The 20,903-nt window shown below is 52.3% G+C and overlaps 7 protein-coding genes across 7 annotated transcripts; 3 read left to right on the forward strand and 4 right to left on the reverse strand.

Annotated features, from left to right (window-relative positions):
- Positions 1–306: 306 nt before the first annotated feature.
- PV08_07587 (uncharacterized protein) lies at positions 307–3,912 on the forward strand (the record flags this gene model as incomplete). Its single annotated transcript, XM_016381916.1, has 1 exon — positions 307–3,912. One exon carries the CDS (start codon positions 307–309, stop codon positions 3,910–3,912), a length of 3,606 nt encoding a protein of 1,201 aa, XP_016235018.1.
- A 1,097-nt stretch (positions 3,913–5,009) lies between these two features.
- Positions 5,010–6,525, reverse strand: PV08_07588 (uncharacterized protein; the record flags this gene model as incomplete). The annotated part of the gene is made up of 3 exons (XM_016381917.1): positions 5,010–5,171; positions 5,276–6,204; positions 6,318–6,525. 3 exons carry the CDS (start codon positions 6,523–6,525, stop codon positions 5,010–5,012), a joined length of 1,299 nt encoding a protein of 432 aa, XP_016235019.1.
- Positions 6,526–7,211: 686 nt separating this feature from the next.
- Positions 7,212–9,200, reverse strand: PV08_07589 (uncharacterized protein; the record flags this gene model as incomplete). Its single annotated transcript, XM_016381918.1, has 1 exon — positions 7,212–9,200. The coding sequence occupies one exon, from the start codon at positions 9,198–9,200 to the stop codon at positions 7,212–7,214; it is 1,989 nt and encodes a 662-aa protein (XP_016235020.1).
- A 477-nt stretch (positions 9,201–9,677) lies between these two features.
- PV08_07590 (uncharacterized protein) lies at positions 9,678–10,869 on the reverse strand (the record flags this gene model as incomplete). Its single annotated transcript, XM_016381919.1, has 4 exons — positions 9,678–10,496; positions 10,552–10,620; positions 10,676–10,778; positions 10,835–10,869. The coding sequence occupies 4 exons, from the start codon at positions 10,867–10,869 to the stop codon at positions 9,678–9,680; spliced, it is 1,026 nt and encodes a 341-aa protein (XP_016235021.1).
- Positions 10,870–12,266: 1,397 nt separating this feature from the next.
- PV08_07591 (uncharacterized protein) lies at positions 12,267–13,367 on the forward strand (the record flags this gene model as incomplete). Its single annotated transcript, XM_016381920.1, has 1 exon — positions 12,267–13,367. One exon carries the CDS (start codon positions 12,267–12,269, stop codon positions 13,365–13,367), a length of 1,101 nt encoding a protein of 366 aa, XP_016235022.1.
- Positions 13,368–15,017: 1,650 nt separating this feature from the next.
- On the forward strand, positions 15,018–15,834 carry PV08_07592 (uncharacterized protein; the record flags this gene model as incomplete). Its single annotated transcript, XM_016381921.1, has 2 exons — positions 15,018–15,159; positions 15,308–15,834. The coding sequence occupies 2 exons, from the start codon at positions 15,018–15,020 to the stop codon at positions 15,832–15,834; spliced, it is 669 nt and encodes a 222-aa protein (XP_016235023.1).
- Positions 15,835–16,239: 405 nt separating this feature from the next.
- Positions 16,240–20,784, reverse strand: PV08_07593 (uncharacterized protein; the record flags this gene model as incomplete). Its single annotated transcript, XM_016381922.1, has 1 exon — positions 16,240–20,784. The coding sequence occupies one exon, from the start codon at positions 20,782–20,784 to the stop codon at positions 16,240–16,242; it is 4,545 nt and encodes a 1,514-aa protein (XP_016235024.1).
- Positions 20,785–20,903: the final 119 nt, after the last annotated feature.

Below are 20,903 nucleotides of genomic sequence, written 5' to 3' on the forward strand. Positions count from 1 at the left end.
GTCGAGTAGGCGGCTGCAGGATATCAGCTGAACACCACCTGCATTGATAATCCCTGCTCTTCCAATGGCATCGGACACGCCCCCTCCCCCCTGTTCGAGTTGCGTTAGGCTGATTCAAGATACAACATGAACCTGGCAGCTACAGCGAACAGCGAAAGACCAACAGCCTGATTCTGCTGCCCAGTCTTCTTCGTCCGCCATCCGTACCACCGCACACTTCAGTTCTCACCCTTAGGCAGAGCTTCTTGTATTCGCAGGAGCCATCTCTGAGTTGGCTCCAAGTCCGGGTCGACTCCTTTGTTCAACATGAGCCACCACTTTCGCATTGAGCGCTTACCGTCCGGTATGCATTTCCCAGGGCCTCCCCGAAAGCTGATTTACCAGCCAGAGCTCGGCAAGAAAAGAGAGATCCCACCAAGAGACTCTCAAGTCCCTAGTGAATACGACGGTTTTCCCTTTCCAAAGTTCCCTTTCGCGAATTTCGCGGCACACAAGGTGACTAGCTCGAAATCGCCAGCGCCGGCATGGTCCAAGCTGGACGAACCGCCAACTCTATGCCTGCCTCTTCTGCAGGTGTCCGTCGAGGTTTTGGTAGACGGTACCATTGCACATACGATCTTGACTCAGAGCTTCAATAACGCGTCAAACGAGAGCATACCAAAGGTTCAATATACGTTTCCGCTCTATGACGGCGCTGTGGTAACATCGTTCCGCTGCAGCATTGAAGGTCGAATACTCGTGGGCGAGGTTAAACCAAAGGAACAAGCCAGAGGAGAGTTCGAGAAGGCTGTCAAGATGAAGCATGCTGCGGCCCTCCTCGAAGAACATACGCCTGAGATCTTTGAGACCACTGTCGGCAACGTCCCGCCCAGTGCTATAGTCAAAGTCGAAATCGCGTACGTGAGTGAACTGAGAGTCGCCCTTCGAGATGACACGAAGGAGGGGCTTGATGTGGTCATTCCAATGTCCATTGCGCCACGATATGGTACCGCGGCGGGAACATACAGCACACATCATAATTTTGAAGATGATGGACTCGATATTGTCATCAAAGTGAAGGACAGCGGTACCATTCAGGACATAAAGTCCCCAACCCACAGGGGGAGGGTCAAAGTTCGGAAGAACGTTGTGCCCAAATCAACTGAAGTTCAGAGTTTCGATCAACTGGGCACAAAAAGCACCACGACCCAGATGGTGGCAACTTTTGAGTCGCACAGTTCAATAATGGACGAGGACTTCGTCCTAGCCATCGAAATGCCGCCTTCACATCCACTTCGGTCCCGTGCCGTACTGTCTCCATCCAATCAGGCGGGTCATGCTGCGTTGATGGTCAATGTCAAGCCCAATGAAGTCTTCAATGGCGATTTCCAAGCACAAAACTTCGACGGCGAGGTTATCTTCGTTCTGGATCGGTCTGAGTCCATGGGCTGGTCCACTAACAAGACAGGCGGTTATCAGAGTGACACGACAAAAATCGGCACCCTCCGTCAAGCCATGCCACTCTCCTTGGTCAGCCTGCCAGTCAAATGTGCATTCAACATTGTGTCATTTGGAACCCACTCCCAGTTCTTGTGGGACAAGTCCAAGCCGTACTCTGAGGCCAACCGGGACTATGCAATGAAATATGTGCGGACGGTCAAGGCGGACATGGGCGGCACCGAAATGATGTTTGCAATTCAGCAGGCTGTCGAATCACGATCAACAGACAGATGTACTACACAAATTATTATCATCACGGACGGTGAGCTGGATCCAGAAAAGGTCATCGATTATGTGCGCAAAACCCGCCGGGAGTTGCAAAGCAAGATACGCTTCTTTGCCCTAGGGATAGGCGACCAAGTCTCGCACCGACTAATTGAGAGCATCGGAGAGTTTGGCGGCGGATACGGCGAGGTCATCAACCTCCGGGCGAACCGCAGATGGGACGTCAGTCTCAGTCGCATGCTGAAGGCCGGACTTACGCCCGACAGCTGGACGTTGGAAATCAGTCTTGGTGCTGGCTTTCAAAGAAGAAGCTTGGTGAATTACCAGTTAGGAGAGCGCCCTCAGGAGAAGCTGCTGGTTCCGTACATCCAGGCGCCCTATCCAAGTCCTTCTCTCCATCCTTTCACATATCATTCCATATTTTTTCTGCTTGATATCGGCATGCAACCACCTCCCGCGGAGGTGATACTCAGACCTACAAACGCAGGCACCAAACCGGAGGCGGAACACTTCATTACAGTAGAACAAACGTGGACAAACAAGTCCACAATTCATCATCTCGCGGTCAAGGCGGCGCTGGTGGAGCTCGAAGCGGAAATCAACCGAGAGGCTCCTGAGGAGTCCCAGAGTTATATCGGAGGCTCCAATGCCGAAAAACTGGGCGCGACATATTCCATTGTCAGCAAATGGACAAGCTTCGTCGCAGTAGACCAGGAGAACAAGGACTTCCACGAAATAGACATGTCGAAGGCTGAGATGATCGATATTGACATCGAAGATCTGGAATCTAATAGCGAAGACATGGGATCTGATTTGGCGATGATAGGATCGAGCGACGAAGATTCAAGCTGTGAATATGCATTCGGCCCAGGGGCACCTCCTCGATCCAGAGCGAAACCTCCTATTCACATACTGCCCAACACAGCGGACGGCAGGAAGCCTCGAGCGGATCGATCGATCGGCTCCTCTTCTTTTCCCGTACTCCACAGGGACGGTCTTTCGACAGATGGTAGTTTTAGAACATCACCTCCAAAGAGAGGGACCACTGTCAATTTTGCCAAGAATGTTAATTCGTGGAGAGGTGTCAAAGACGTCTTCAAGAGGACGTTGAAACCAGCCAAGCTCTTCCAACGGCGCCGTAGTAAAACGGGAGACAACGAGATGTACGATGACTATGAAGCGGAGAGTGATTATGAAGAGGAGGGTGGTTATGAAGGGGGGATTGATTATCAAGAAGGGGGTGGTTCTCAAAAGGGGGGTGACTGTGAAGAAGGGTGTGAGGCTGGTGCTGAGATCGGTGCTTATGAACCTTGCCGTTATTCTAGTGAGGATAATCTTGAGGAACCAGAGGCCAGCCGCGATGTTTCGGACGATTCAATCACGCTGATGGATGCCGTGGACGTCCAAGACCGTGATGGCATATTCCATCTGCCTAGATCCTTACGGGAGACGCTGCAAAGGCATTTCTGCCCCGGCACGTCAACATCCCTCGTGGCCACCCTGGCGCAGATCTCGACCGTACCACCACTTTCCAACCGGAAACGGAGGACGCTGGCGGACACGCTGATGATGATCCAGTACTTCAAGGTCCACGCAGCCCAGGAAAGAGATCTCTGGGAGCTGATGATGGACAAGGCCGAGTACGCGGTGCGGCAGGCTCTGCAGTTGTCGGGCGAAGATGAGGAGGAAGAAGCAATATTTGCTTCTCTGGGACGGATCACCGACGGTGCCAGCAAACACATGCACTTCCTGACCACGATTGATCCATCTGAAGAGAGGTCCGTCGGCTCTTTCCCGCCATCTCGGACAATTGAGGTGTGCCCCAGTTGTGGGACCAACTCCGAGGTCGAGGACCTTGTGCAGCGTGGAAAACGACGGGACGGTTCGCGACACCAAGTTCGGCACCAAGTTGGTTCCGAACCACCCAGGGCTAATTACAGGTATGCAACACTTCCAGGATCTGTTAGCAGCCATCAAACACCGCAACTTGGCACTCCTCCGCCTGTCACTCTCAGCATAAGGACAGCAACCACCGCAAAGCGACCTAGGTCGCGACGAGAACCCTCGCACAAGCCGCAGGCTGTATCATCTTCGAGAACGAGTTTCATCCTTCCCCTGCCTCGCCAAATTTCGGTAGAGACGAGAGAAACAGAGTTCCCATCGAGAGGTCCCAGAAAGAGCGAGAAACAGGCCAAATTCAGAGAATGACTCGTCTGGATGAGACATTGTCAACGCTGTCGAAGTCTATATGATATCGGTCTTGTGCAGCCTCGCTATGGTCGAGAAAAGAAGTGAGAGTTGGCAACGAATGTTGAGCAGTAGAGCGCACCATAATCATATGGAGTCCCCGTACGATGTACGTATTAATACACCAAACACGGTGTCACGAGCCATTCCAGCGGGCCATCTTGTCTGCCGGAGGGGAGGAAGAGAATGGCCTGGGAAATCTGCCCGATGAATTCTCCGACCGAGGAAGGGCGAAATGGATGGCCGCCGGACAAGGAAATTCCACACAGTATTTGTATCCGAAATCTTTGACTAGCCGCGCAGCGAAGTTACCGGAGAGGAGAGTATTAGGAGACCGACGAAACACGAACGTGAAAGAGAGGGAGTGAGTACATATGTACAAAGGGGGAGCGGAGGTGGAGCGATCCGACCAACTACAGTATGTACCTCAGTTGGTTGGCGGGGATTTAGTCGGCAGAATGACCCCCTGGTGGGACGACAGTTCGGGGTTTATATGTACTGTACCTCTATATAATACCTCTATGTAGATACGTCTCTCGGTACACATATACTCTAAAGGTAGTCTGCAGATGGCCCAACCGAGCCCAGCACAGGGAGAATGAATCCGACCTAGACTACGATTGCCTTCGTTCACCGAACGGGCCACACTCACTGCAAATACCCGGTAGGTACTACCTCGAACACTCTCGCACGAGCAAAATACGACTTACTTCCTACTGCCACTGAGAATCCGGTCAGAATATAAAAAATACACCTTGGAACGGAGACTTCTCTCGACTGCCGACTGCCGACTGCCACCAAAAGTAATTCAAAAAAGTCACCAGGGGATTCATAAACTTGGTTCTTGAACTGAAGCTTGCGCGATCGCAATTAATCACCTATTCAGCATACTACCATTGTTTGGGCTCTTCTTCTTCCTCTTTCCCAAGCCATGTGGAAGTTTTCCTCGACTCCCTGTGCCAATCTGTCTCACATCGCCACCTGTCTATCTTTTTTTTAATGTCTAGGTATGGTCTGCATGTCTCTTTCATGCAAGGAAACGCATATTTCACAATGCTCTAACCAGTCACCTTGAAAATGGACTCGGCGAGTCTCTTGACATTGCCCGACGTGATACCCGCCACGGAGATACGGCCGTCCTTGGTAGCGTAGACAGAGTGTTCCTTGGCCAAAGCTTCCATTTGTTCAGGCTTCAGGCCGGTGTAGGCGAACATGCCGATCTAAAAAAAGAATCACAAAGTCAGTATAAACTTTCCCTGGGAACAACTCCTACATGCACCAACGCGTGGCCAATATCCACTGATATCATAAGAATAAATCGTACCTGGTTTGTGATGTGGTCCCAGTTATGCTTGCTTCCCAAAGCTTCAAGGTTCTCCTTGAGCAAAGCTCTCATCTCGATGATGCGGTCAGCCATGCCCTTGACCTCACCGAGCCACTGCTCGTTGAGCTTGGGGTCGTTCAGGATCTCGCTGGCAATTCTGGCGCCGTGAACAGGTGGGTTCGAGTACAAGGGCCGCACGAGGATCTTGATCTGGGAGTCGACACGCTTCTTCTCCTCGGCCGAGTCGCAGACGACGCTGAAAGCGCCGACACGTTCGCCGTACAGGCCCATGTTCTTGGCGAAGGACTGCGCCAGGACGAAGCCATGGCCTTCCTCGACGAACAGACGGATCGGGTAGGCGTCCTTGTCGGTGTCGCCGCTCGCGAACCCCTGGTACGCCATGTCGAAGAAGGGGTAGTGTGACTTTTCCTTGACGACCGCGCTGATCTGACGCCACTGCTCTGGGGTCGGGTCAATGCCGGTCGGGTTGTGGGCGCAGGCGTGCAGAAGGACCAAGCTCCCCTCGGGCGCCGCCTTGAGGTCCTTGACCATGCCGTCAAAGTCCAGGCCTATCGTGTCCTTGTTGTAGTAGGTGTAGTTCTTGACCTCGAGGCCCGCGTCGGTGAAGACGGCCTTGTGGTTCGCCCACGATGGCGTCGGGATGTAGATTGTCTTCGCGCCCGGATAGAATCGTTGCAGGAACGCACCGCCTATCCGGAGGGCCCCCGTGCCGGAGATGGACTGTGTGATGGCGATGCGGTCCTCCTTGATGGGCTGCGAGTCGGCGCCATACGCGAGCAGCGCTGCCGCCTTGGTGAAAGATGGGACGCCGGTGATGCCAGCATATTCCTTGTCGAGAGCCGCTGAGACGATTTTTTGTTCGGCTGCGCGGACGGATGGAAGGACGTAGGGCTTACCCTTGTCGTCGCCTGCAAGTATTCAAAAACAATGTAAACGTCAGCCACCTGGATGGGGGAATTTATGCGTCACGTATAAAAATGGTGCAGAGTACAAAGACAATGAGAACACTCAAGATACGTACGGTAGGCACCGACACCAAGGTTGATCTTCTCGGGAAACGAGTCCTTCTTGAAAGCCTCCGTGATACCGAGGATGGCATCAGGAGGTCCTTCTTTGACGTTGGCCCATGTCGATGCGTTGACGGCGCGAACTGCCTGGGTTGTCGCAGTGACAGTCGTCTGTTGTCGTCGCAGCGCCATGCGAGCGGCCGGTCTGAGGGTGGAGAGCATGTTGGTGGTACAGAGAGGTCTACAAGTACAAAGATGTCAATGAGATCGAAGACCAAGGGAGAAGATGGAAATGACAAGGGCAACGAAGCTTGGTCGAAGAACTACCCAGGTAAAGGGGACGGGAAAGGTGAAGCTCTCTTGGTGACTCCCAGAGCGCAGTTTGAGGTTAATTGAGTCAGGTCACTATTACCCGCAGCGAGTCGTCGATACCGGAGCGCAAAGGGCGCCTCACTAGCCTTTTCTCCAACGGACAAAAAAAGTTGGCGCTGGAAAACAACGGGCCTGGTCGGGGTTGCTCCGACTCCAGGCTTACTAGTTTTAGTCCAGTAACACCCAGGTAGGCACCTTTATGCGGGCGGGATGCCCGTCGGGGCACAATCCATTCCCCGTCTATAGGCGTTGCGTTAGGCGCTCGCTACCTCTCTCTCTCGCACCGAGTCGGGCATTCTTCCTGTGGTCCGGTATGGTACGCACGGGTACATAATACAATGCTCCATCCCTGAGGTAACGGCTTTTGTACAGCAATTTACCTAGCTAGTCCTTAAATGTCGGTGGTACCACCAGGTACCGTGTACTGTACCAGTCTCACACCGGGCCAGCGCTTGTCACCATGTCCACTTGCCCGATCTCTCCTGAAGACTTATCGGTCTCTCACTAGGTACCGTAGGTACACAGACAACAAATGCTCAAGCTAATCGAACTCCAGCCTGCTTGTTCTTCTTTCCCATGGCCCCTTGAGCATTATTCATTCCTGTCGCCTGGCTGCTGTCCAAAATACTTGCAGCCTCGCGCTTCTTCTCCTCTGCTACCTTCTTCATGTGCTTCTCGGTCTTCAGCTTACCGCTGCCCTTGCCGTGGAATTGATGGCTGAGATGCTTGAACGCCTCTTTCTGATTCATCAGCCGACCATCGTCGTCCACATATTTGATCTGCACATCTGGCTTGTACTCGCGATTGAAGGCGGCAGCAGCTTGGATGGAGCTCTGGTGTTCTCGTTGCGTGTTTTGCCAACGCGCATGCTCCTCCCTTTCTTTGACCGACATGCCAGTCAATTTGCCAGACTGTCGGTCGCGCTCACGCTGCATACGCGCCTTCTGTTCATTCTCGTGCTCACGGAGACGTGCTTCAATAATGAACTTTTGCCGATCTTTGTACAAAGAATTCTTATCACGTGCATCGCTCTCCTTGACCAGTCCTCGCTGTCGGAGGAGACTGAGAGCAGCTCCAATACCCTGATCGAGTGTCTTCTCTTCGTCAAGACCGGAGTGAGAAATATCAGGAGTGTGGGTAGCTTGTTCCCGTCGTAGCCTCTCAAGAAGTTCTTCTTCATTCTCCACACCAGAATATGCTTCGCCCATAGGTTGATCTTCGTCTTCCTGTTTTGCAGTTGACGGCTCCGGCGACTCTTCCTTCTCGATTGATCTTATAGGTTTTGAATCGAGCTGTTCGTCCTTTGGACGAGATGACAAATTATCCAGAAATACAGTCGTATCATCTAGTACAAGGCCCCCGTCAGTTTCCCCTGACGCTTCGGCTTCGGCTTCGTTCTGCTCTTCTTCCTGCAGTTGTTTTATAATATCTTCAGGTTTCCGTTTTTGCTTCTTCAGCACTGCCGCTCGTCTTCTGGCGAGGGCTTTCGCAAGGTCGTCGTCGTCGTCATTAAAGTCGTCGTTGACTTTCCGAGTTCGGACAGTCGCTTGAGCAGAGTCGACTTCCATGTCATCACCATTTGTGATGGTCTGCACAGGGAATATGTCGTCTTCTTCATCTACCACTTTCTGCCGCTTCGAGGACTTTTTACTCTTTTTGGGCTTCTTGATCTTGATCTCCATGTAGTCTGAAACGGGTTCAGGCTTCAAGATATCAAGGCTGACTGTGTGTTTCAATACATCCCCAATCTGCTGGCGTTTAGCCTCACGGTCATCCAAGGCACCTTGAGCATCCAGCTTGAAAGCCTTTCGTTTTTTCTCGTCATATTGCGATAAAAGACCCTTCTCTGAATCGTCGTTGACATCATATGCCTTCTTTTTCTTCAGCTCGAGCTTCTCTTTGACCTTGTCGCGAGCGATGATTTCGGCGTTTTCAAGGACATCTTCCTCTTCGCTCCCCTCATCCTTGCCAATCTCGGTGTCTTTGAGAGTCAGGATTTGTTCACCTAGGCCTTCATCAAAATCGCCAATCTCGTGTGCGACCTGGACACCAGCAAGATCCTTGGCAGAGTATTCAATCGCTGCCTCTCTTTCTCGTTCCGCCAGTTCTCGGGCCAAACGCTCTGCTCTTTCCCGCTCGATCTTTGCTTGACGCTTCTTCTGTCCTTTCAACCATGCCTTCGTGTCGTCGATGTCGTCATCAACTTCCCCAAGACCCCGCCCCTCGAGCTTTTTGGCTCTGGCCTCGGCATCGCGTCTCTTCTGGATCTCTCGTTTCCGCTTTTCTCGCTCAAGGCGTTTCTGTTCTTCTTCGCGGACTTTGTTGTAGTTCCCAAACCCAGCGGCTTCTCGAGTTTCGAGGGTAGATGCAGGCTCTTGGTCGCTGTCGTCACCGCCGTCGCTTGGAGAATGTTCTTTGAATGATGGTCCTTCAGACGATGGCGGAGGCTGTCCACTTACACTGAGTAATGGTAAGCCCAGGCTCTTCCTGAGCTTGTTCATCTGCTCGATGTCCGCGGCTGCCATGATGATAGTCGGCCCGCAACGAAGATGCGAAAGCTCTGCAAAATTGTTCTGCAAATTGAGAAAGGTGGGAGTTGAAGGCGCGGGCAAAATTGTTACGGGACGTCTGTTTGACATGAACCGTAACTTATGATTCACCCTAGACTTCGGAGGGTTTTAGTGCCCGGTACTACCGCGAGGAAACCCATGCTCCGTACACTCAAAACTTCTCTAAAATATATAAAGACTTTCCCAGTCGCGTCGCATATAATCTTGATAAATATAGTAAACGATCCAAGCACATCACACAGGAGACTTACAGCTTAAAATGAACAACAACCAGGGACAATGCTTTGACTTCACTTCTGTTGAGCTATATAAGGCTAGGACCGGATAATTAACGAGTGACAGGCCCCCTTGATCATCGGCTGGAAAACCAGGCGGCACACGTTCTCACTGAGTGCGCAACTAATTAGTTGACAAATCTGGCCGTGCGGTTGATTATGCCGCGGCAGCTTCAAGACGTCTCAGTCCGCCAGTCGCTCTAATGGAACACTGCAAGTCTGCCATTCGTTTTTGATCACCTGTTGGGTCGGGACTCTCGCCCTGCAATTTCCAGCCCAGAAAGTCGTTGGTATAGTTGGGGGCGAAACCCTTCTCCAACACGCCGAGACGCTTGCCATAAGCAGTGACCTTGTCCCAGTCACGACGGACATTCTTCAGATCCATGCTGAAGTAAGGGAAGCTGCGCTCGTACATTTTGCGATTCAAGGCCGTGTTCATGACGGGCTTGAAGTCAATGTACTCCTTCCACGCGGCCTCGGGGTCTCGGAGGACAAAGTCGGTGGCGCGCTTGACGGCACGCATGAAAGAGCGGACTTTGTCGGGATGCTCGGCCAAAAATGCCTCGTTGCCAATGTACAAGATGGTACAGAAACAACAGCATCCGAGCTCGGCAAGCTCGTCGATGCGGAGCATTTGAACGTCGGATTTGGGCCGGCCCTGAGACTCGAGCCAATGTTCAAGCTCGACCATCTGGACGTTCTCAAGGCCAATGCCGGCGTCGATGGTACCTTCGATGATGGCCTTGGAGACGTTCATGCCACATCGCACGGCAGTGTAGTCGGACGGAGACATGCCGTAGTGGGAGGTCAGTTCGTCGATTTGGATCTTGCCGAACTCGCCGACGTAGCCGATGCGTTTGCCCTTGAGGGTGCGGAAGTCTGGTGTGATGCCGCTTGATTTTAGATAGACAACCCCTGTGAAAGGTTCGTCCAGCAAGCTGCCGATTGATTGAACGGGAAACCCTCGAGCTTTGGCCTAGGCTGTATTAAATGGATGTATCCGATAGGCACACAAAGAAGAGAGAGCATACAGCAAGAGTGTGGATCATGGCTTTAAAGCCGAGATCAGCTTTTCCAGTGCCAATGATCTCAGTGACATCCTGGGTAGGGTCAGCCTGTTGTGGAAATCATTTGAGGACGAAAGGAACGCCATACGCTGGGGTCGTTGGGTTCAAGGAGAGCAACTTTGATGCCTTCGTCTTTGAAGTAACCTCTGGCTTGGGCAAGGTAAAGAGGGGCGTGGTATGGCGTAGCGTGCCTGGATAGTTAAGTGTGAGTACATCCTGTCTTTATTCAGGTAGCAATTGTAAGTACCAGTTGGTCAAGAAGACAATCTTGTCAGTCGACATCTTGACAAGTGTTCAAGGTCAAAAATCTGCCAGAGTCAGCTAACCCCCCTCCACTGGTGTGGATGTCGATGTCAAAGAAGGCATGTCCTTTCGCTGGTATTATCCAGATCAAGTTCTCCGGTATTTCTCAGATCAAGCTTCACGCCCTCAGAGCTGAATCATTCTTGCCCGTCCACTTCTCCTTCACAGCAGAGGATGAAGAGTTGACAGAGCAAGGACACAGCAATGAGGGGCAAAGTCGAACACCCGGCATGCAATCTTCGCATATTTACCTTGACCTTGACAACTGGACATGGTCCATGGCGAAAGGCTCCATGACTCCCAGAGTACCGTCGTACCAGGTAGTATGAGTTTTCGTGGTAGGAGGAAGGGAAGCAAGTAGTGCAAGAAGGGCAGGGAAAAGAAGAGGGCAGAAAGCTCCAAGGAGCTCAGCGATCCTCTTTTGAATGTTTTTCCATGGAGGGGCAATCTGCATTGTCATCCAGGTGGAATGACTGTGAATGATGGTGGAGCACACCAAGCAACCATTCATGTTGTGTTTTGCGAATGCTGATCTGCCACATAAGGGTCGGCCAAGAGTGGGAGCAGCTTCGACTGCCATACTCAGCTTGAAATATTAAAGTTTTGCAGCTGGATAGCAGTTGTAGCGTTCGCTCATATGGCCGCTGCAGGGGGCTTTGAGGCTCTGAACACAAAACATGCCCATACTCATAAGTCCGGCGAACGACGTAATCGCCGGTCGCCATTGCAGAGTGACCACAGGCAGATTTCTTTACATTCTCTCTATTGAGGACATCGTGGAGCCTGAGATTGGCTGCAAGTCCGGGATCGATTGGGCTCGGTGTAGCGAGCACTTCTCGGTCGAGATGAAGGCTGCATAAAGCCCGAAATGGATGCTGCCTGACCATCGAGAGATAAATACAAAGTACTTGTCCTGCCCGCCCTCTTGCCATTCAACCAGGTTCTGGTGATTAATCGAAAGCTCTTCCTCCTGGAAAGCCATCTCTGAGTGTTACTGATATCTGATCTGGTCCGACGGTATCTTCGTGTCCACACATTACAAGGAACGAGGAAGGGCGTCTCCGTACAGAAGACCATCGCGGTCCTACAGTATCTCCGGCACCGGCCCCAAATTATCAATCAGATAATCTTGAGTCGCCCCGACTGGTGGGCGCCGCTAAGCTACGCAGCGCCCAATCATTCACAATCGCATGCCTATCGACCGTCCACTCGGGAGCCGCCCAAGCCCAAGATTCTCCAACTTTGGGGCCTGTTCGAAAAAAGTTCCTAGGTATATCTGATCCCCCGCCGGCGCACGCGATTCCACCATGCCTAGTATCCAAAGCACTCGTTCTCACAACGCTCCCACGCACTCCTCGTCCTCTCGAATCTCCAGAATGTCTCTGTTGCGGGGATTCAAGACGATCTTGGGCTCGGGTTCGTCGTCGCAGCACTCTACAGGCTTCACCACTGCGCGAACAGAGACAGACCTATTTCCTGTGACGCGGCCGGAGATCGACGGCGAAGAATGCCTGAGAGACTGCGATTCTTGCACAACGCACTACCCCAAGAAGTTCTCTATTGACGAGAGCGACAAGCTGTATGGCCACGTCAAGGGATGGAACACCCATCTCATCGTGGGCACGGGGCAGTCCGACTGGGTTCGCGATGTCACAGACATCAAACACACTGTCATGCACGCCGTAGGCAAAGCTGGAGTAGAGAGAGAGAACGGGAAGATCATGCTCAGCGCAAGTAACATGCCTAGTGGCGCGGACGACCACGATGATACTGTTGAACAAGGCACAAGCGACTGTATGTTACTGCCCAGTTGGGTCATGATCGAGAAGGTTGCGCCGAGTCAAGTCGACAAGTTGTTGACTGAGGTGGTAGAGCAGAGTGTCACGAACGAAACACCTCTTACGCAGATAGCACAAGAGCAGAACGGGCATGCACAAACGCCGGCCGTCAATGGAGAAGGTCAAACGTCAGAGAACGCAGATGAATCGAACAACAGACTCGACCCTGCACCCGTACCTGCCTCGATATCCTCATCATTCACCATCAAACATATTCCACACGATTATCTTATTCTAATGTGCAGTCACAAGACCCGAGACGCCAGGTGTGGGCAATCGGCGCCTCTTCTGCGAAAAGAATTCGAACGCATATTGAGACCTATGGGTTTATATCGAGATATCCATGACGAAAGACCTGGTGGTGTAGGGATATATTTTATCAACCATGTGGGTGGCCACAAGTACAGTGCCAACGTAATGGTCTATCGAAGAGAAGGACGGAGGAAGGATGGGACGGACGAGGAGATCGACGGCGCTCCACTGGCGAGAGAAGCGGTACAGCTGATCTGGCTGGCTAGGGTGCGGCCTGAGGATTGTGAGAATATCGTAAAGTACACCGTCCTTCAAGGGAAGGTGGTCAAGCCGAAGAGTCAGTTACGAGGTGGTTTTGATCGAGAGAGGGGTCTGACGAGCTGGTGAAGAGCCCCAAGGTACCTGCATTGTGTCTGCTTAGAAAAGCGTGATAGATTTTGCAAGCATGGTGTAATGTCCATTAAGTCATGTCAGGCGGGGAAGTACGGAGTTTGCTATCAGGACTAGACGACCAAATGCACACCATAGATCTGCAGGGGACAAAGACCCTCCGGAACGCCTTCAACATCTTTCGATTTATCCTCCTGGAATTCGTTGAAAGGTTTTGAGGGACGAGGGATGGTATGTAGACAATAGCCTTGGTTTTGCCCGGTGATCATTCCTCGACGAGGATCAACACCAAGCTTGGGAATAAGACGTCTCCCTACACACCGCTTTCAGCCGGCCGAGTTCAACCTCAGGGAGGCGAGCTCAAGGCCGACCTTGCCCGGAGGGCGCGAAAGGGTCTCGGGTCGATTTCAGTTCTGTCGACTGGGTTGGACATTAATGGAAGTGCGATAATATCTCCACAGGAATAGTCGAGACGTTCGCAACAATCGACCGAACACATCCCATGCCCCCGAAGGAACGATGGGAGGACGGGATCGTTGCGACACAGAACTTGTTGTTGAGAAGGGAAGAAAAAGAGAAAATCAACAAGCGTTGCATGTTATGGAGAAACCCCAAGGGAGATTTATGCCAAGTCCGCAAAAGCGGCATCCGTGCTAACAACTTCAATTCCTCTTACAGAAAGTCAGGCGAGGACCGCTTTTATGCACCTCTCGCTCGACCTTTGGTGCCATCATCTGCCGGTTTTCTATCTCAACAAAACGCCGATGCCGCCGCGGCATTTACTCGTCCGCAGGCAGGAAACACCTAGGGTTGGGGGATCTGACTAGGCTACGGTTCTTGACTCTGTGAGGCCCTCGGGGTTTGCGTCGCCGCGGTCAGCTTCCAAGCGTTGAACGAACGTCAGACACGCAAAGGCTACCTCAAGCTGAAATAGGGATGGGCGAAGACAATTACCATCCTCCCATCCCTCCAAGGCTCTGTTTACAAGACATCCGGACAAAGGTCTTCTACGTAATCTGCTGTTGCTCTCGTAGCCATCTCAGGACCTGCCGCTAGCTGTTGTTGAGACTCCCGCTCCAGGGTTCCTCTCGACCTTCAAGAGGGCCATCTACAAAACACCCATGTGAGGCCCAGACAATCTCGTGAGTTCGGTTATCTTGTCATACCTTATGACCTCTCCTCCTTTCTGTAAAGATAAGATTGTCCAATTATCTACGAGTACCTGTACTCTCCTTTTACCCCGCCTTTTGGATGTTTGCCGTGTTTGCCAAACTCAGTTGTTTCCCTTTGTGAAAAGCAAACATCTTGGGACGCACAGGTGTTTATAGTAGACTTCGTCCTTCCTGTTCGAAGGGAATAGAGTTCTCAGACCTGATCACCGATCACAACCTTGCGAGGTACCGGCCGGTCGTATCTGAAGGCCAACTTCTTTTCACGGCAAGCTAAAACCCCCTGATTCCAGAGCAGACACAGCTTATCTTGTGGACTTTTAAGACCAGATATCGATCGACCGCTTGAGGCCACACGTCTGCCAATTCACGGCTATCCCCTATTCTCCTTCAAGGGTGCCTACATCAAACGAGTCTGTAACAGAGGGGAACAAAATCAAGGGAAGACTTTTGAACATGACAGAATCTGCAAACGTGAATGCACCTACGAGTACGGGTACTCCACCAAGGGGCTGGAGCGCGAGTCTGTGCCGCGTGCACCAAGGCCGAGCATCAACTGCCGTCCGGATCTACGTTGAAACGATGCGGCCGATGCCAGAAAGCAACCTACTGTTCTAAAGGTGAGTGAGTGAGTGAGTGAGTCCGTCGATCAGTCGACCCCTTCATCCGTCTCGCCCCGGTCTCTCTCTAGACGACCCGCTCACGATCCCCCTCCATACATTGCCTGGTAGTACTGACCCAGTCTGTGGTCGTGGCTGTCGCATACAGAATGTCAGACATCGCACTGGCCGCAACACAAGAACGAATGCCCTCGACGAGGCCCGACGGCGGCAGCAGCAGCGGCGGCAGGATCCAACGGCGGAAACGGCAACGCTCCTCACCCTCGTCTCGTCGACTACTTCCGCTCGCTCGACTCCGAGACCAAGACCTACCAGATGCTCATCGACACGTTCCGTCTGCGCTGCGAAGACGACTACACGTGGGGCCAGCACAACCACGGCATCTACGGCGGTGACCCCCCGCTGCCGGTGTTCCGCGACTTCCTGGCCCGCGCGAGGGCCGCGGGCATGTTGCCAGCGTGGTGGAACCAAGAGAAGCAGACGGCCTGCGAGCGCGTGGCCACCACGGACGACCACTTCAACATCGCGTACTCGGTCGAGAAGTCCGACATCCAGGACCACTACAGCGATCCCATGATGCCGATGATGCTCCGCATGGTCGCGGAGAACGTCTACGGAGGCGGCTACGGCTTGGGCCAGAGACCAATGCCCGAGAACTATGTATGTCAATGTTGAGGCGTCAGCCCTCCGGGAGGTGTGTGTGTGTGTGTGTGTGTGTGTGTGTGAGTGAGAGTGAGAGTGAGAGAGAGAGAGAGATTCTAATGTAGTACATCATATGTCTTTTACGCTGCTGTAAGAGCCGAGGGCCAAGTTTTTGTTTGTGTGTTCTTCTGGCAAAGAAAAAAGGGAAAGGGGAAAAAAGTCGTTCCCAGCTCTCGCTTCTGTAACTAACGCTTAGTCCACAATGCGTGCGCCCGTATTATCATACCGTAGTGAAATATCGTGGGATAGTCCGCATGGCGGACGAACAGACACAGTAGTAGTAGTTCATAGTATGTCTAAATCCATGGAAATGTGCTTTCTGATTCAAAAATGATATACATAGCCTTGGCTCATCAAAATGCAGATCACGACCTCATCTCAACGCCGAAACATCGTCTGAACATCCTCCTTCCTCCACTCAATCTCCAATCCACCTTCGTAGACACGATCAACCACAACTCTCATCCTATCCCAAGCATGGCTATATCGAGTGGCACACTCCTCAAACACACGTCCAATCAAGCCACGACTGAGACTGCTCGTGCTGGCTCCCAATCCGCCATCATCCCCATCACTGAAATGCTTCTCGATCCGCTTTTTCAATGTCTCCACTCCCTTACGCACCTCCCTTGTATCATACGCACCAAGAATCTTCTTTGCACTGCTGCGTGAATGGCTGGGCTTGCTAGCAATACTGGTATATTCGCCACTTGAGATGCCTTTCATCATCGCCTCTGTGCTCTCTAGGAAGTCGAGCCACTTGCCCAGTGGTCGTCGTATTACCGCGTCGGTGTATTGACCAAGATGGCTGACCTGGTCTTGGCCTGCGCGCTCTACCCATTCCTCGAGCACACCGTTGTTATGTGTCTTGACCTCCTCGACAAAGTAATTCATGTTCTCGATCAACAAAATATGATAGTTCAGCGCCTCTTTATCCTCGGGGTCTCCGCTGATTGGGGCATTTGCACTCGTAGTCCCGCTTGCAGCAGCCGGATTGTCTTTCGCGATGAAATTGAGAGATTCCCACATGGCTTTAAGAAGACGAGTGTAGGCATCGTTCACAGTGAATCGTACATCTAGGGAGTCAAGTGCGGATTCCTGAGGTATCATATCTTCCACAGCCGCTGTAAACTCGGGGAAGACACGCATGAATGAAATGAGACCCTTTCGTTTTTTGACCTTAACCTTGGTCTCTTCAATGGCTTTGACCTGCTGCTCCACGAAGGCATGGAATTTGCTTGTGAGTCGCTCATGGAGGATCCTGACAGTTCGAGTGATGAATTCTTGGTTTGTTTCTTCGTATTTGGCCAAGCACTGTTCGAGGGAGACGAGCACCCCGACGCCTTGGATCTCGTCCATCTTCAAAACCCAGGTGATCAGGTTTTGCAGGTCCATTTCCCAGAAAGAGTAGATGCCACCAACAGTGTTCTGGACAATCTTGGCCATGTTCCGGTCTGGGTCATAAGACTGCTTCGCCTGAAGATTCGGGACCTTGCGCTGGTCAGGAGGGCGAGACTGGACAATCTCAGCGAAGTCAGTGTTCGATTGGGAATCTAGGTGGAAGAAGTGGACAATAAAGTTTTGTTCTTCGGAGATGGCTGTGGCCTGCTGCTCAAGCACAGCATCGAATATTGTCCACGCCTCCGGTCTGCCGTCTCGCCTCTCACCGCCTATCGACTGGCGCAGGGCACTGGTTTTGACGGTCCTGCCACGCTTGACTGTGAGCTTTCGAGCAGCGGTGGATGTGAGCGACTCCTCAGCCTTCTCTTTCTCCTGATGGGTGAACAGGATTTCTTGTTCTTCCCCAGTCGGCTTTCGTGCAGTCTTTTTGAGACTCATTGAGTAATCCCGAAATTGGGCCTGATATATGCTCTTCACATTTATCTCATAGCTGCTGATCAACGTCTGCCATTCGTATTGGTTGACCTCTCGTACAAAAAGCATCATAGTGTTGTACATCCACAGGTCCTGTCTCGAGGCGCTGTAGGCTCGGATATTGAGAGATGTGGATGTGCCTGAGGATATACTTGCTGTTGCATTCTCTTCGCTTGTTCGTTGCTCGGCCATTTGGAACATTACCTTCATATGTTGGTTGAGTCGGTTCAAGAAAAGTGTGCTCTCCTCCTTGTATTGATCCTTCTTCTGCTGGACAGCGCGCATCTGCCCGATCTCGGCATCTGCAAACTGGCCCACGCCAGCACGACCTGCCGAGGCATCAGCTTGGCGGAGTTTATTCTGCCGGATTTCTGGGTCGATTGTCAACATTGCTCGGTAGAGTAATGCCAGAGAGCTTTCGATGGACTGCAAGCCGTCGTAACTGTCGATTGGCGCGGCTCTCAGTGCTCTCAGATCCTCAGATGATATAGTTAGGTTCTTCAGGAGGCTCTCCAACTCAGACTGTAGCAGCTTCTGATTGGCTGTCTGTACCTGTAAACCTTGGCCCTGGGCCTCGATATACTCAATATCATCATGTAGAGTGTCGAGTTCATGGGCATAGAGCGTGAGCAGGCCGTCCAACTCTTCACATTCGGCAATTGCCTTTTCGAATGCTTTTGCCAGTTCTTGTACTTTACTTTCCTGTTGTTCAAAATGACCAAGCCAGCCACTTGCTTGAGCACGGCCGATCTCTCTTCGAATGTTTGATTCGAAATCTTCCACTTTCTGTTCATCAGCCAGCTTGCCCTCCCAACCAAACTCTGTCAGAAGTTCGTTAAAGTCTGCACCCCGACCATCCATGATACGTGGGTCTACGCCCAAGGTTGAGCAGTATTTTTCCACCTCGGCTTCCAACTTCAGTCTACGTCTTCTTTGTGGCGAACGTGATCGTGCTTTGTCTGGAGACTCTGCTCGTGCTTGTTTTTCGGGGGTCTCGGTAAGGGCAATAGGCTTCTGGACCGGCGTTTGAGGCCTTGCAACACTATCCGAGGTCGCTGTCCGCTCAATCTGAACCTTCGGGATAACATCGTTGGCCTTAGCTACGGGCTGTTCCTTCTCAATGGTGGAAGTGACCAAGTCTGGGGTGCCTGTTCTGGCGCTATCGCCACTCATGCCTCGTTGTAAAGGCGCTGGAACAACAGAAGTGATTCCGTCAGGCTCATTTGACTGCTTTTCCTTGTCTTGGAGGGCCTTCAGTCGGGCACCGGCACCACCTTGACGAGGCTGAAACGCTTGGGCTGCAAGGGCAGCTCGTCGAAATTGATTGGCGATATCTTTACCGGATTTCTTCTTGAACATAGGCCCTAGTCCAGGGCGATGCTCCTCTTCAACTTTTGGAGGCGGTGACGTGGTCTCAGGGTGTTCATTCGTTGCCGCATCGTTTGTGATCTGGCTTGGAGGAGTATCTCGACCGTTAGGCTCATGCGAGGCGGTGCTAAGGAGTGCGGGTGTAGCCTCTTCTGGCTGGGTTTCTTTCTGAGATTGTTTGGCAGCAAAGTAGTCTGGAGCACGCTTTTGCGACTCCTCTTTCAAATCCGTTGGCGTCCCCATAGGGGTTACGAAAGTGTCGCCATCCTGACTTGGAGGACCCAAGTGATCCGTGACAGGCTCGAGAGGAGCTGCCACAGGTCTCTTCCTTTCAGGCAACGGTTCAATGAATGTGGGCACTTCAGGTCTTGACTCTGTTGGAGCCCTCCGGTCTGCAGATGTGATGCTCGGCCTTGAGCTACCAATGGCTCCGTTTCCTGAGGCGTTGCGGAAAGAATCTTGACTGGGTTGAGGTCCCAATCTCTTACCTAAGTCCAAGCCTGCTGGCATGGTTGCTCCTATGCCATTTGGTCTCAAAGGCTGTGGCTCGAGAGCAGTCTCATTTCTCGACAATGACGTCTTTGAAGGTTTCGGACTAATGGAGGGGCGCGGCGGCGTCGACTGCATATTGCTTGTTATCGATGGTGCACGTCCATCGTCCCGTCGGTATTGAGTACCATATGGCTGATTTCTGGGAGGCTCCTGCAGCGGCGTGCTTCGCTCCTGCCTCGATGGGGCGCGATTCTCCAACTGGGGAGGTGGTACGAGTCCATCTCTTGCCATCTGGGGATGATCCTGCCTCGAGTAAACTCGCTCATTCTCTTGCGACACTATTCTGTTTCCGTCTCTGCTTAGTGGAAGAGGTTGGTGAGCAGTATACGGCGACTGCGGCCGGTTTGAACTAAGCGCAGGCACGGAGGGCGGTTGAGCAGGAGGCGTCGATCGATCGGAAGGAGCAGAGGGAGAGAAAGTCCCTGCGGCCCTGGATGGAGGAGCACTTTGAGGAGCCGGATTGCCCGTCAGGTGAGCCACGTCCTGTGGCGAGAATCCGATGAGATCTGGTACTTTCCCTCCCGTATATTTTTTGTATATCTTGATCAGGCTGGCAATGAAAAAGTCCTTCTCTTTTGGCGTTGGTGCCGACCAGAAATACGGCTTCCCTAGCGTGATTGTGAAGCCTGTATTGGACGCCCATTGTTTCTCCATTTGTTGCTGTGTTGTGGCCGGCACCATCGAGGAGTATGATATGATGGTGTTCAGCTCATCCAGATTCCATGTTTTTCCGATAGAAAAGGTGCCATTAGGATTCTCTCGAGCCTTGTGGACCCTGACTTTGCCCGACCTTCGCACCGCGACGAGAATCACTCTGTTCTTCTTGTTGCTGGCAGGAGATTCGGGCGGCGGCGGAGAAGAAGGATAGGATGCATCCTCTAGGATTCTAACGTGGGTGATGTATGACTCCACCTGCATGCCATCCTGATCCCTCTTGTTGAAGCAGCTTTCAACGATCCGTCTCTTCTCGTCCTCAAAACGCGCCGCGCGGGATTGATTGGTTTCGAGAGGTTCAGGTTGCTTTACGCCAGACGTACTTCCGAGAGAGCCGTTTCTGTTGCCATTGGAGAGTGGCGGCGGAGGCTGCTGTTGCTGCCGCTGCCCTGACTGATATTGTAGCTGATTCATGGCGGGTGGTCAGGGCCGAGGGCATCATCTTCTGATGACTAGAGTGTGCCCGGAAAGGAATATCGTAGCATCTCGGGGTCGAAGGGAACCGTCGTTAAAAGGGTACGAGCAAGCCCAGA

Source organism: Exophiala spinifera, assembly GCF_000836115.1.
Source record: "Exophiala spinifera strain CBS 89968 unplaced genomic scaffold supercont1.5, whole genome shotgun sequence".
Lineage (NCBI taxonomy): Eukaryota > Fungi > Ascomycota > Eurotiomycetes > Chaetothyriales > Herpotrichiellaceae > Exophiala > Exophiala spinifera.